The sequence below is a fragment of the Haemaphysalis longicornis genome, unplaced genomic scaffold (assembly GCF_048455015.1).
Source record: "Haemaphysalis longicornis isolate Haplotype H1 unplaced genomic scaffold, Haemaphysalis longicornis Haplotype H1 scaffold_5, whole genome shotgun sequence".
NCBI classification, from domain to species: Eukaryota; Metazoa; Arthropoda; class Arachnida; order Ixodida; family Ixodidae; genus Haemaphysalis; species Haemaphysalis longicornis.
The window spans coordinates 148,712,116-148,726,150 of record NW_027526385.1 but is presented as its reverse complement, the minus strand read 5'-3'; the positions used below and the strand labels follow the sequence as shown (position 1 = coordinate 148,726,150).

The 14,035-nt window shown below is 47.5% G+C and overlaps 1 protein-coding gene across 10 annotated transcripts in view; it reads right to left on the bottom strand.

Moving 5' to 3' along the window:
- LOC144138729 (TNF receptor-associated factor 4-like) overlaps positions 1 to 14,035 on the bottom strand; it is a 107,460-nt gene that overhangs the window by 33,549 nt on the left and 59,876 nt on the right. For 9 of the 10 annotated variants that reach the window (XM_077671141.1, XM_077671143.1, XM_077671144.1 and 6 more), the window contains 2 exons: positions 3,814 to 3,882; positions 3,665 to 3,742 (listed from right to left, as the gene is read on the bottom strand). The exons of the other annotated variant lie outside the window; for it this stretch is intronic. In XM_077671141.1, coding sequence (XP_077527267.1) covers positions 3,665 to 3,742; positions 3,814 to 3,882 — 147 coding nt within the window. The remainder of the gene's footprint in view (positions 1 to 3,664; positions 3,743 to 3,813; positions 3,883 to 14,035) is intronic. 10 annotated transcript variants of the gene reach the window in all.

Sequence of the window (14,035 nt, the reverse complement as noted above, 5' to 3'; positions counted from 1 at the left end):
CTTTGACTAACCAAAACAATTTCTTGACCCTGATTAACAGAGATCTATAAAATACAGTGGATATTGGGAACCCAGAATCTGAGATGTTTGAGGCATTTGACCTTGAAGCCGTGGTGATATTGGCAAAGGTTTAACTAGAAATGAAGATAACCGGTGTCAGAACTCACCGGCAAACTCTTCTTACATCTATTAGAAATCGAATTAGGGTTGATCTCACAGAGCACCAAAACGAGGAGAAATTATCCTCCTCGTTTCTGAAACTGTGAACAAAAACAATACTCTCGTACAATAGTGAAACTGAACGGAAACAATATTCTCGTAGCCGGACAACACCAAGACGAGCAGAGTAGAACAGAAATGAATTAGCAAGACGTAGTGCCAATAGAGAACAGCCGTCTTGTTTTCTGCACAGAAGACACCAAGCACCATCTGACGTACATTGACTACAGGTGAAACAGAAGTGATTGTGACTGAAATGAGACATGCAGCGCCAGAAAATAACATGACAAGTTGACCGCAACTGATTGGACATCCCAAGAAACGAACGCTACCTGTCCCTTTAAGGGAATCGTACAGAAGAAAAGTAAACACAAGACTGCTTTTGCCATACAAGGGAACAGAATCACTATGCAACCGACACCAGAGGATGCGGATGGCCAGGACAGGAGTCAGACTGCTAAATCAGATTTGGCAGCAGTTTTTTGGAGCAGTGAAATCTTGGTTTTGGAGCAGAAGAACCTTAATTGGAAACAGAAGAACGACATTTATGTCACCTTAGGAGCTTAAAAAATTAAATTTTTGGCTACTCCGGGGGGAAAACTGCACTTTTTAATCGGTTTTTAACGTACATAACACTGACACGGCCTTCCAATAAAGTTTTTTCTACCAGATTATCACAACGTACGAACTGCACTACCTTTTTAAAACCACTAATAAATTCTTAGCCTCTATGCATAAATAGAGTGGAGGTCCATCGAAAATATCGAATTGAAAAACTAAGGAATCGTAAGGCACTTTTATTATTATTTGAATGCCGAAATTATTTTTGTAATCCCAGACTCTGCTTTAAAGCACAAGTGTATACTCGCAACAGCAAAAGTTATGCAAAACGAGCTGACATTGTCGCACCCCACCAGCCCTCCCATTTCAATACCCAAGGTACACATTCACTACGATCGTAATTTGAGTAACGGTATATTTAGCCACCTCCCTTTTGGCATTAAATTTCACTTCAAATAGATGAACCAATAATACTAGCGTGCAATAATAGCCCTTTCCGCTATCGGACACTGCTTACCCTGCGATGTAACCTGCGCAACCACTTATGCAGTGTCGATAGTCCCATTCTCGCCACTCGCAAGCTTGCTTTTAAAGGAAGCAATAACTCGGCGTTTTATAACACTGCAATGAGTCTGAAATTTCTCTTCAAGCGTGCACCGCGCCTCCCACTCAAGGCCAAAACACGGCGAATTAACAGGCACCACATTGTTTTCGATGAACTCCTGTCTTTCTAGTCGCGCAACTCTCCGCAACAGATCAAACGACTCAATGTGAATACAGCCACCCCCATAACCAAAACCATGGCAGAAGTCGGTGAGAGCACTCTGCCCGAACCACAAGCAACTGCTTCGCCCAGTGGCCATGTTTTCCAGCATTTACCACCCCAAGATGGCGGTGCCCAGTATTGTCGTTCCGGAGATACGGCGCTCTTAAAAGTGCCATTTTTTATCCCCTTGCACAAGTAGTTTGCTGCCTAAGTACACATGAGTATTTTTTCTACAAGACTTTCCAATGGTTTTCTATGGGGAAACATTAAAAACTCACGTGCAACCCGACATTGCGACTTTCAAAAAAACTATCTCTGGTTTTTTATTGAATGATCAATCAATTAAACCATTACAAAAAGCAAGACCTTACAGATGCTGGAAAAAGTATGCCGCCAGTAAGCATTTTTCCCCACTGAAACTGACAGGAGCATTAAAATCCTTGGCTTTCAGACTGTTTGAGCAGTTTGGCGCAATTTTCAAACTTTTCAAGCTTTTGGAGCAGCCTGGCGCAGGAAAACAAATTTGTATCAAAACTGCACAATATGCGCCGCTGTCTCACCCCTGCCATGTTGAAGCTGATGCACCAAGTCATGAAGAGCTCGAAGCGAAAGAGAATATAAATAGTATCTTTGATACCAAAGAAGTCCTCCAGGTGTTTCAAGTGAATACGAAGGCAAAATTCTGGGAGGAACACGACTGCCGACGAAAGAGCTGGGGACCCAAAACCAGCGTAAGAAGGATCGGTTTGCATACTCGGTTTTACGGAACTAGTTCAATGGCGATTAACCAAATCAGGAGGCCTGCGCCGCAGTACGTAAAGAAGCATCGTTATCATCAGTGGAAGCAGAAGTGCTGAGGCACCCGAAAATGCTTGCCTGTGTGGACATCAAATGACATTGCATTTCAACAGGACTGATTTCCCGCCATGGCCTGTAAACACACTCTGAAACTTGTAGCCAATTTCGCGCGGGGGAGGATGTTGAAAAAGATGACGCTTCGCCTCCTTCATGCCCACAATCATCATCCTCAGCATCATCATCCATTAAAAGCACTCATCGGAACGGGTCTTGGCAGCTTGTCCTTTTTCACATACTGGCATCATTGTCATCGGGACAAAGCTGTCTCCAAACGGGGATTTACATGAAGGATAAAATCAATGAACTCCCTCCCCTGCACCTTGCATCGCATGAACGCACATTACGCCTGTGTGCGTAAACATGGGGGCAGCGAGCAGATTCACAGGCGGTGCAGGCAGCGGGCCCTCTGGAGCAGTGCTGCTGGGATGAGGGGCGGCCTTGGCAGGGATTTCAGTGCCATTAGCGAAATGCTTTAGCCTCATGCACAAAGATCGCTCTTTCCCACTGCTGATGATGGGTGGTGTAATGACTCGGCGCTTCGGCAGCAGCCACCACATGGCAGCCAGAAACCCAGGCCTGGCAAAGTAACCGCATCCGTCATCAGCAGCAACTCAGATAAGAGCATGGCACCAATAGTAGAGAAAGCAGAGTTTGACCGACCGACCGACCGACCGACCGACCGACGGACTGACTGATTGATTGATTGTAGTGTTTAACGCGCCAACGCAATGCAGGCGATGAGGCGCGCTGTAGTGGAGTGCTCCGGATTAATTTCGATGACCTGGGGATCTTTACCATGTGCCAAAATCTTGTACACACGGGCGCTTTTGCTTTTCGCCTCCATCAGAAAAGCGACCGCCGAGGCCAGGAATCAAACCCGCGTCCTCGTGCTCAGCAGCGCAACGCCTTAGCCATTGAGCCACCGCGGCGGGTGAGGAAGCAGAGTTGCCAGACGGGCGAGAACCATTGCGCCAACAGCGAAGGATTCCCTGATGAGGCGGAGATCATCTGTACAGCTTGCACAAACCGTTTTCAATCCCAGCGGCGCTGCTCACGATAGTTAGTCGCCTGCGCTTGTGCCAGCTGCACACTTATATGTACAGAGGTATGACGTGTGGATACGCGATACACAGTGCGGAAAGGGACTGGATGGATTTTATCCTCCTTGTGAATCCCCTTTATGAACCAAACCTGTATTTTGCTTTTATGGTCCCTTTAAACTTCCGGAGGCACAAGAATTACAGGAAATCTGATACTTACATCCTCCAGAGCCTTAATACGTCTCTGGCACTCAGTATGCCCTTTCACCGCAAGGTTTGTCTTGTTTTCTAATCGGCTCTGCAAAAAAAAAATAATAAGTGTGGTGGCTGGTGTCAACAAATTAAGCAAGTACCAAAAGATGGGCTCACCGACAAGGTCTTCACGTCTTCCATGCTCTTCATGTACTTCTCTTGCTCTACCAAGCTTTCACGAAGCATCTGAAAGACCAGACTGTGTGCTTAGATGGAAGCTAAATGTAGGTCAAGAGCTACACGGAAAACACTTGGAGTCAAAAAGCAAGCAGAATACAGTTACATCTTGAATGTAACAATAAATGCAGTACATGGAAGTGGCTTCTGCAACATAGTGATGAATCATTTCATTTCAGAGAAGCAGGTTATTTCAGGGCACTTAAAAAAAAGTGCTGCTGAATGCGCAGCCCCCAAACACAAATGCCAACTACCCTGGACCACCGACCACATGCCACTCGGTGTTTTCACGAGAAATAGAACAGGCGTGTGCGGTCGACATCTTTAATTCTGACAAAAATTTTATATAGCTCCTTGTGCGCAGTCATTTCATGGAAAAAAAAATCTCCCTTCCTTCAAAAAATTTCCAAAGCTGGCTGGGGTCACTGGGGCATTGAGAGTTTCACAGCAAATTCAAAACTTCTAAGTGTAAAACGAAAACTACTGGAGCTATCACATTAGTTCTTTTGATATAAATACTTTGCATAATGAACATATTCATGTTTGGCTTGCAGAGCAAATTTCTTTTATTAAAAATTTCCAAATTGAAACAATTTTTGAAACTTGCCCAAATTGAGGTTTTTTTCTCTATGATGATGATTGTGCTTAATGTCTCAAAGGGCATCTAGGCCAAAGAGCACCAAAAACAGGGTGTTGTGTCACAGGCGAGTTTTATTTATGCTGCATGATTTCATCAAAAAATGGTTATGTAAATTGTTGTTTAAAGCCAATGATTAATCTTTAAACGATGAATAAGACATAGCTGAGAGTGCAGGATGCAGGAAAAGATTTGGGCTTATTATGAGGGTGCCTCGCGGAGAGGCAAAAAAAAATGAAGCCCCTGAGTGTAACGGAAAAGTACCTCAGCACTGTCCTCATTATTGATGGACAAGCTGCAGTTATGTGTGATAAGAAATTTTCCTAAAAATTCAGCCTCAGCCAAGTTGTGAAACTTTTTTGTAGTTGATTATTCCTTCACCCGAGAGCAGGATGATGGTGGTTGGGTGTTAATGGCGCAAGCCTGACTGGGGCAAACAGTGCCAGAACAGTTGTTATTTAAGAGGGATGAAGAGGTCAATACTAAAATCGATTAGAATAACAAAACCGAAATTAAGTGAAAGACAATGAGGATGACTAGTGCAAAAGGCCAGTTTGATTATGCCTGGTACGAAATTAGGACTACAAATTTCGCTTCTGCTAAATAGCTAAAAACACGCCTGACAGGAAACATGGGATCGTCAGACAGGAAAAATTCTCGGTGTGGTGGGGTGTGTTGTCTGCAGATTTGGGTGAAGTGTTTGTGTCGTATTCTGTCGAGTGCTTTGCAGTGAAGTATGCGGGTCATGGATAGGCCAACTCCACACCTGCTAAACAGGGGTCTTGGAGATCCCGTGAGCAGGTAGGAGTGTGTTACATGGGCGTGACATGCGTAACCTAGCTAAGATAACTTCAGTGTGTCTGCTGTGTGTCAGTGGTGTATAGTCCCAAGAGTGGTTTTATTACGTGTGGTTTGTTGTCTGTCTGTTCATTCCAGTGTGCTTGCCATGTTTTGTGAAGGCGTTATACAATGTGTGACTTAAGATCAGTGTAAGGTATTGTTATGTTCACTGTATTATTAAGAAGCCCAGCGGCCATTTGATCCGCTGTCTCGTTTCCGGCAGTCCCCAAATGACCTGGCACCAAGCACACGGTCACTTCAAGAATTAATTCATATGCTGACATAATGGTTTTATAGACTAAATAAATAAAATGATTTTTACAAGACTGCTCACATACTAATGCATGAACAACGCTAAGAGTATCTGTGAAGGTGATGGACTTGGAGATTTAATGTTGGACTATGTGATTTAGAACCAGAAAAATGTCATACAGTTCTACCGTAAAAATGCTGCTTTTGGCGTTCAGGGTCAATTCTGGTCCGTGCGCGGCACACGACACGCTAAGGGCGGCCGTTAAAGCATTGCTAAAAAATACCGCCCACTTGTATTTCTCTCAAAGAAACAAGAAGTGCTGCAAAATTGCAGTTGTCGGCACTCGTTTCTTATCAATTTCTACAAACGACAACTTGCATGACACGGGATGAAGCTGCCACGGTGGTAAAAAATCAAAAGGAGTTGATTTGCAGGTGTCTGAAAAAGTGGCAGCTACTTCTGACGCTTCTTCTCTCATTCTATGTGAGAACGGAGCAGACATAGATGGACAATTTAGAAGTTGGGACATGGGTGTATCACATATACAGTGATGCTACCGGCTGAGGCCACTTTGGAGCAGCTTTTGGAGCAGGCAAAAATGCGTTTCGGAGCAGCAAAACCAGCTTTCGGAGCAGGTGTTGATAGACGCAATTTTGAGACACGTATTGCATTCTTGATAGATAATCGCTAAAAGCAAGTCCTTCAACGATAATAACAATTAAAAGAACCCAGAACATGGATATTTTGTCCTTTTTCTGCATTGAACTTTGTGCAGCGCCCTGCACAACAAAAATAAAAAAAAAACAAGCTCTCATTTTTACACAATAGCAGATTTACTATGAACAAACTAAAAATTGCTCATCACAACAAACATGCTATGTAAAATCGACCACTATTGGAAGGCTATCGTGGGAGCACTGACCAATAACATCAGTAGCACCACGGCTTTGACTGCATAATTGAACATCACACTCCTCCCCGCGTTGCACATGCATCACTATTTAGCAGCGTCAGCGCTGCCACCGCAAAGGTCTAAAACTACAAGCCACCAACAGCAGCGCTATTGTTTACAAAGGCAGCGGGCAGCCATTTCCGGCAACCAACATGCAGCACCAGGCTTAACCTTGCCCCTTTACGACACGTTTGCCGCAAGCAACCAAAACGCCTCCGTTAATGACAAGGTAGCCCATTAGTCCCCTACCCCCCCCCCCCCCCTCCTACCCCGAGACTGTGTTAATTCCCTGCGAGGCCACATGCGCACATTTCACCTTCAATTTCCAAGTATGTGAATTCTATGCCTCTGTGAACTCTACGTGAAATCTAAGACGGGCATCGTCATATGCCTGCCGTACTCGATAAGCTCTGAAACAAATTCAGGCGTCGTAAAATTGCCGTACTCCCTCGCCGGCGCGCGGCCCGAACTATGTCACCGTTTCCTGACCTTGCATAATACCCCCCCCCCCCTCTGCACTTTGTAAATTCTCATCTCTTTACAGTAAAATCTCGATGATATGAATCTCGTGGCAGGGCGAAAAATATTCGTATCATCCGAAATTCGCGTGAACAACACAGACCAAAAAACTAAGAAATAAAACAAGTTTTCGATTATTTCTTTTTTTACTTTCCGTGACGTTTTTCTGCTTTCTTTTTTTAACCTCCATGTCGCCGAGCGGTCCTTTCTGGACTTTCATCTCCTCACTCGCGGTGCCCAAGCTCACTCACTACAAGGGCGTTTTTGCATGCGATTCGCGCGCGTCGGCGTTGTGCGCGCGATATTAGACAGATTTAGTTGGGCGTTGCGGGCGTTAGCGTATTGCTGGGCGTAAAGCGGAGCGTACGCAGCGTACGCTCGTCGCGACGCGCCCATGGATAGTTTTAGTACAGCGTTTTTCGTAGCGTGCGCTAACGCCTGTGGCGCCACCTGTTGAACCCAACGCGAAGTAACCAAACTTAACTTTTTTACGTGGCTAACCAAGGCAAACTGTAGCTGGACGGCGTTTCTTTTTTTTTTTTCAATACGTTCACGCTGGTTTCGATTGTAAAAATCTTGCAAGTACGATAAAAAATACCCTCTTGATTCAGTATTAGGGAAAAATATGATACACCCGTCGCGATTGTTTTGCTCAACCGCGCGACGCCGAAGTTTTGAAGCAACACGCAGTGCTCGGGATATTCACTTTATTCAGCTCTGAAATATGGCAGGACCATGCGACAAATACAACTGAGCATGGCATGCGACGCTAATGCGACGCGCAAAATGAAACAGCGGGTAGGCTGGCACGGCGGTTTAGTGATACACTTCACCCGGGTGTAGCAACTCAATAAGATACACGATGAGTTCCTATTACTCACTTCCTCTTATTCGTGGAGTCCAACTACAAATCCCTCACGTTTCACACGGTAGCGCAACGTCCTCGGCTCGCACCCGAGGGCGCGACGACGGCGCAGGCGAAAATTCTTGAATTCCCGAAATGGAGGCCGCCGATCTGCACCAACACTGCGCGCATTCCACCACCGCGACACGCACACAAACACCGCCGCCCGCTTCGGGAGCCATCCAGGTTGTCCTTGGTCGCTCATTTCTGGTCTGCATGCCTGTCGGAACGGAAACGTTGTCGCCCAACGAGAAAAAATTCCCCCGCATTTCCCCGAGGGGGAGAATGTGAAAGTGCGAATGCACGGTTGTCGGCCCGCTTGCGGCGCTTGCGCTCGGCCCCCGCAGCTTACCGCCTCGCCGCCTTCTCTTCCATCTCTTCCATCGGGTTTGTAGTATCACGTGTACACCATGGTTATCAAGCCGCTATAACGCCGCTGAGTCGCCAACGCACGCCGCTGACGACGTAGTTTGAATGCGTTAAAGATATAAGGCGCGTTACTGACAATATCAGCGTCGCGTCCGTGGCTTATTCGGTAGAGCGTCGGGCTGCGGCCCGCAAAGTCCTCGGATCGAAACCTGGCGCCGGACGCTGTTTCTTCTTTAAAGAGCGCTGCGGACGCCGCCGACGCCGGCGGTGGATGGTTTGGGGTCGCTTATAAAGTGTACACTTAAAACACGCGACGGTCCGCGTTTTCAGTCGGGTAACCTCCTGCCACGACCGGCCGCCGAGGCAGCAGCCATTTTGAAAGCAAGGGGCCTCCCAGCAGGTCCGCAACGCCCCGCAAGCGCCCCGGAGCATACGCTCCCAGCCGTTGCGTGCGTAGCACCGCATCGCCGGGGCGTTTACGTAGCGTACTGCGCATGCGCAGTCGCGAGCCGCCCCGCCGGGGCGTACGCTCGTCCGGAGCGCGCGCCCAACTAAATCTGTCTATTTTCACGCCCACGTCGGCGATTCGGCGCCCGCGGACGAGCGTAGCACTGGGAGGAGCCTGACGACTTGCGCCAACGGGAAGGCGCGCGCCTCATGGCGGCAGTTACGAAGCGTTCGAGACAGCCGATTGGCTCCGCCGGAGATGCTTAGGCTTAGCACCCCGACAGATATTTCATGGGCGCTTTCACTAGCGGGGCGGATGATGTTTTATAGCACCGTTTTCGTTCACATTGTTAGCTCATTTACCGCACAAGAGCCTTCATGTGTGCTTTGAGCGGCATTTTAAAGAACAGTTAGAAGCGGTCTCTTGGGCGTCCCGCACCACTTCGTGACCGAAACCGCCGCCATGTTGCCGCGGCCGGCCGCGCCCCGCGCAGCGTGCAGGTGGTTTCGCGGCGGCGTCAGCGTGCCTGTGGAGTGCACGGCGTGTTTTCGCGAGCAGAGCACAGCTTGGCCGTTCCTGGAGAAAGAGCGACAAAGAGGGCGGAGAGCCCGTACGTCGCCGTAGCTTGCTCGCTCAGCAGTCGGGCGCCTCGCCGACTCGTTCTTATTATACGCGGAGCACCGCAGGTCCGTTCGTAAATTTCAAACAGTGCAATTTTGCGGAGACTTATCAGCAATTCGTCTCATCTCGAAACTCGTATCACCCAGATTCCACTGTAACTACAACTCCTGCGTCCTCATCTCTTGCCTACTTTTCTTCCAGCACAACTCCGCAGGCACCCGGTCGACGCGTACGCTGTCGGGGCGCGTTGGCGAGCGAGTACGGCAATTTCACGACGCCTGACGTTGTTGCCGAGCCTCACGAGTACGGCACGCATATCACGGCCCGAAGACCGCGAGGCGGACGGTCGCAAGAGCGGCAACCGGTCTCGCGAACCCAATAGGTCTCGGATAAGGGGGGAGATTTGGCGTTGTGCGCCTACATGCGCAAAACGCATCATCGCCGTTACTTGAGTGCCTAGAATATTTCAGATATATTCTAGGCACTCTACTATTACCGCTAAAAGGGTCAGTTTGCCTTGGCTCGGATTGCGGCCTGAAAACAGGTGTACCGCGATGTCGCTTTCAGTCAGTTTCGTTTCTGAAAGTCGGCGTACACACTTGCGCGCAGGTCGGGCGCAGAATCGCCAAATTTAGAGGAAATGTAGCAGGATGTAGCAGCCAGAGCACTTGGGCGAAGTTTGGCGCAATTGGCGCAGCGGTAGCATCACTGTATCACTGTATTTATATGATATAAATAAAAGTTTTGAAAGGATGGTCGGTTATTGACGAAATTTACCATTTATTGCACTTGACATGTAGGCTTTGTACGGGGTTAGTGCGGAAACCGCCCGACGCGAGGCGAAGCCCCAAGTGCAGCACCGGGTCTACTATTTTCAGTAGTTTTTGTTGCCGAACCATACCACACTTGCATAGTCCAAGCAGGACCCCACCAAGCTTGTAAAGACACGCGAGAGGAGTTGCTTGTCCACACCACAGGATTGGTGAAAGGACCTTTAGAATGTTTATTGTTTCAAGGCATTTATGTTTGAGTTTGTTGTGAGGAATGAATGTCAGTTTTTTTTTTTTGTTTAAGACAATGCCTAAAAGCTTGCGTTCCTTTTTTACAGGAATCAAGTCACCATTCAGTTCAATGTCAGGATTGGGTTGGATACCGCGCCTCGTTGAAAAGATGACGGAGGTAGTTTTCCCAGTATTAAGTCTAAAACCATTTTGATCTGCCCAGTGAGCAAGCTTGTTTACCCCAAGCTGGACCTGCCTTTCACATATGGACATATTACACGATTTAAAAGATATTTGTATGTCGTCCCCATAAATTGAACAAGAGATTGATGGTGGCAATGCCTTCTTGGGTGAATTCACTTTCACTATAGACAAAGTGCGACTCAAGACTCCACCTTGTGGCACGCCATTTTTCTGCACATGAACCCTAGAGAGTACAGTTCCGACTCTGACACGAAAGGTTCTCTCATTCATGTACTGGCAAGCATGCTTATCATGTTACTTGACATGCCAAAGGACTTGGTCACTGAGCGTGCCATACCGCGAAGTGGTATCATACGTTTTTTTCCAAATCAAAGAATACAGTCATACAATATTGCTTGTGGAGGAAAGCATCTTTGATATATGCTTCTAAGGCAACGAATTGATCGTTTGAAGATCGCCCCCCCCCCCGCCTAAAGCCTGCCTGGCAGCCCTCGAGAAGACTGTTGTGCTCTAAGAAGTACACAAGTTTCCTGTTTATCATCTTTTGAGGAGTTTGCACAGGAAGCTTGTGAGGGCAATGGGCCAATAACTGGCAGGAGAGGTTGGGTCCTTCCCCTTCTTTAAAAAAGCTACTACAATGGCCTCCCTCCCAGATTTTGGAATGTGCCCCGAACGCCATATTTTATTGTAGAGGTGTTGAAGTGTTTCAAGTGTATCTGCGTGTAGGTGTTGTATCATTGTGTATGCACGTGGAGCTGAAGGCTTAAGGGTGCAGAGAGCTATCTTCAGCTCATGAAGTGAAAAGGGGGAGTTTTACAAGGTGTTTGACTTATTACAGTTGAACCCCGCTTCAACGAAATTTCCACTTGAATGAAATATTTCTACTTTCTCGTCAGCTAGCCTTAGAAATCAATGCATCAATATTCCCACCACAATATTCCCACCACAGTTTTTCAGACTTGTTTTCGCTTCAACGAAAACTTCGCTCAGTGAAGCTGGGCTTGAACATTTGTTTTAGAATATAATACGCGCAACACCAATTATCTGTAACTTTTAGTACATCCACGCCTTTTAATTTTAGTGAAAATGTGCGGTCACACCACCAACAAAACAAACTCATAGGAGGGCGCCATTTTGTGGTACTGATAGTGTGGCAGAAGTGTGGTAGTGTGGCAGAAAGGAGGTCTACTTAGCCAAGCGAGAACCACAGCCAATCTACGGTAGCCAATGCGTTTCCATTATAGATCACGTTCTTATGGTGGCGTAACGTAGTGCTTGTCCATTTTTGTGATTGCTTGTGTGCTCGCCACGTGCACCTGTTCGAGCCAACACAATTTCATGAAGATGAAGGCGAAGCAGAAGTTCCTTTCTTTGCAGAAGAAGCCGCTGATCATGAGCGAAGCTTCAACCAGCAGAAAAAAAGGAGACATTGCAGCGGAATTTGGCATATCTAACAGCACACTGTCCACAATTTTGAAATCAAAGGATGCAATAACCAGTGCTCTTTCTTCGGGGACGTCAACCAAGTGCAAGAAGTTGATGCAAGGGGCACACGAAGATCTTGAGAAGGCACTGTTCAAGTGATTCCTTGACACGCGTGCAAAGAAAATGCCTATCAGCGAAAGCATGCTGCAGCAAAAAGCACTGAACTAAGAGGTTTGCAATAACGTAGCATCATCCGACAATGAGACTGACTCTCAATATGCATTGGCCCTGTCTTCTGAGGTGGATGGATGTGTTTGACATCATTCGCTAATTCCTTGAAGCCCACGATGACGACGTAGCGATGCACCTGCTGGCCGAGGGCGAACATCGCATCACGACGCTGATGTCCAGAGGACGAAGGCAAAGAAAGGTCACTGACTTTTAGATGCGACGCATCTCTTTAACTCGCCTTGTCCCACATCGTTGTCGTAGCATAGTCCGCATCCTCGGCGCGGCAGCTGTGCGCTCCGCCGCTCTCACCGCAGCGCCATCTGTGTGTCAGTGCGGTCAGCTCGCTCCCGTCGCCGTGCTAGCTGTGCGTTAGCGCGCAGCTTGCTCTCGCGCTTGCGGTCGATTAACACATGCGCATGCGCTGCTGTGCGCTGCTCTCTCTCATTCCGCTGCATATAAACGCGGTAAGTGCGCCGCTCCGCTCAGTCATTCCGCCGCCGGCGCTCTGATGACATCATCCGATGATTTGAATAACGCAACGGCAACCCTCGATGCGTCGCATCTACCCCATGGTTCCCCTCGCGGGAAGATGGTGTAAATTTTTTTGAAAATAAACATGTTTTTGAAGAGTGCAGTCACATCTGAAAGTGCTTTGCGACAGTCTTGAACCCGCATGATCCTGTCTCAGTCGCAAGCTGGAGGGCTTGCAATAAATTCAAGCGCGCGCGGCTTGCATGGCAAGGTCACATGCCGCTGTGCCCTAGCAGCCAGAGGATACGATAATGAGCGCTCTGCCACAAGCGAGAGGGGAGAGGGGGTTTTACCAGCCTGGCAGCTATCTGCAAGCAAGCAGCTCGGCAGATAGGTTTTGATGTACAGAAGTGTCTTGCGACTGCATCTCCCCCCCTCCTCCACCATAACCTGCACTCTTTACTTGTGGGTAAAAGAGATAACCATTGGTACGTTTGTTATCAGAATATTCAATAAAAACCACGTAATTTCATGTCAATCCTTTTTCTAAACATTGTAATATGCAGTAAATGTTACGGATAATGTACGGGGGTATTTTTGTGCCCTTTGGTGGTGTGTTGGGGCAGATTTCGCCACAACGAAATTTTCGCTTAAATGAAATTTTTCACGGGTCCCGTCAGTTTCGTTGCAGCGAGGTTTGAATGTAGCATCACACAAATACTTCCTTTCACAGGATGTTTTGTGTTGTATAAAAGTGTTAGTGTAGTGTGCTGAACTGGACACATGTTAAAAGTGTTGTGCGAGTGTGTTAGCCTGGTCTTCTATTGTGTCCCCTGTTGTACTTGCCACGGGCAGGCTGAGGCTGTGAGTCTCTTGTCCTTTGAGTATTCGTAGACCTGTTCAGACTGTGTGTGTCTGTATGAGTTTATTGATGTAAGGAAGGCACGCCAACTCTCCCTTTTCACCTCGTGGCGCACGTGCTTCCCAAGTGCTTCTTCCCGTTTAAAGATAAGGTTATCCAACGTGGGGTACCAGCGAAGGACACTCCACGCCTCGTTCTGGGTCTCTCAAGCTCGCCTGCAGTCCTCATTCCACCATCGCCTCCTTGGGTTGCGCGGAGCACTGCAGGCCTGGGGAATGGACTTTCTGGCAGCATTGAGGATGTGTGCCGTGACGAGTTGGGTTGCCTCTTTTACATGTAGGTGTATTATGGATGCGTGGTGTAGTTGGATGGTCTCTGTAAATATATTCCATTTGGCTTTTGATTCATCAAACCTGTTATAAAAA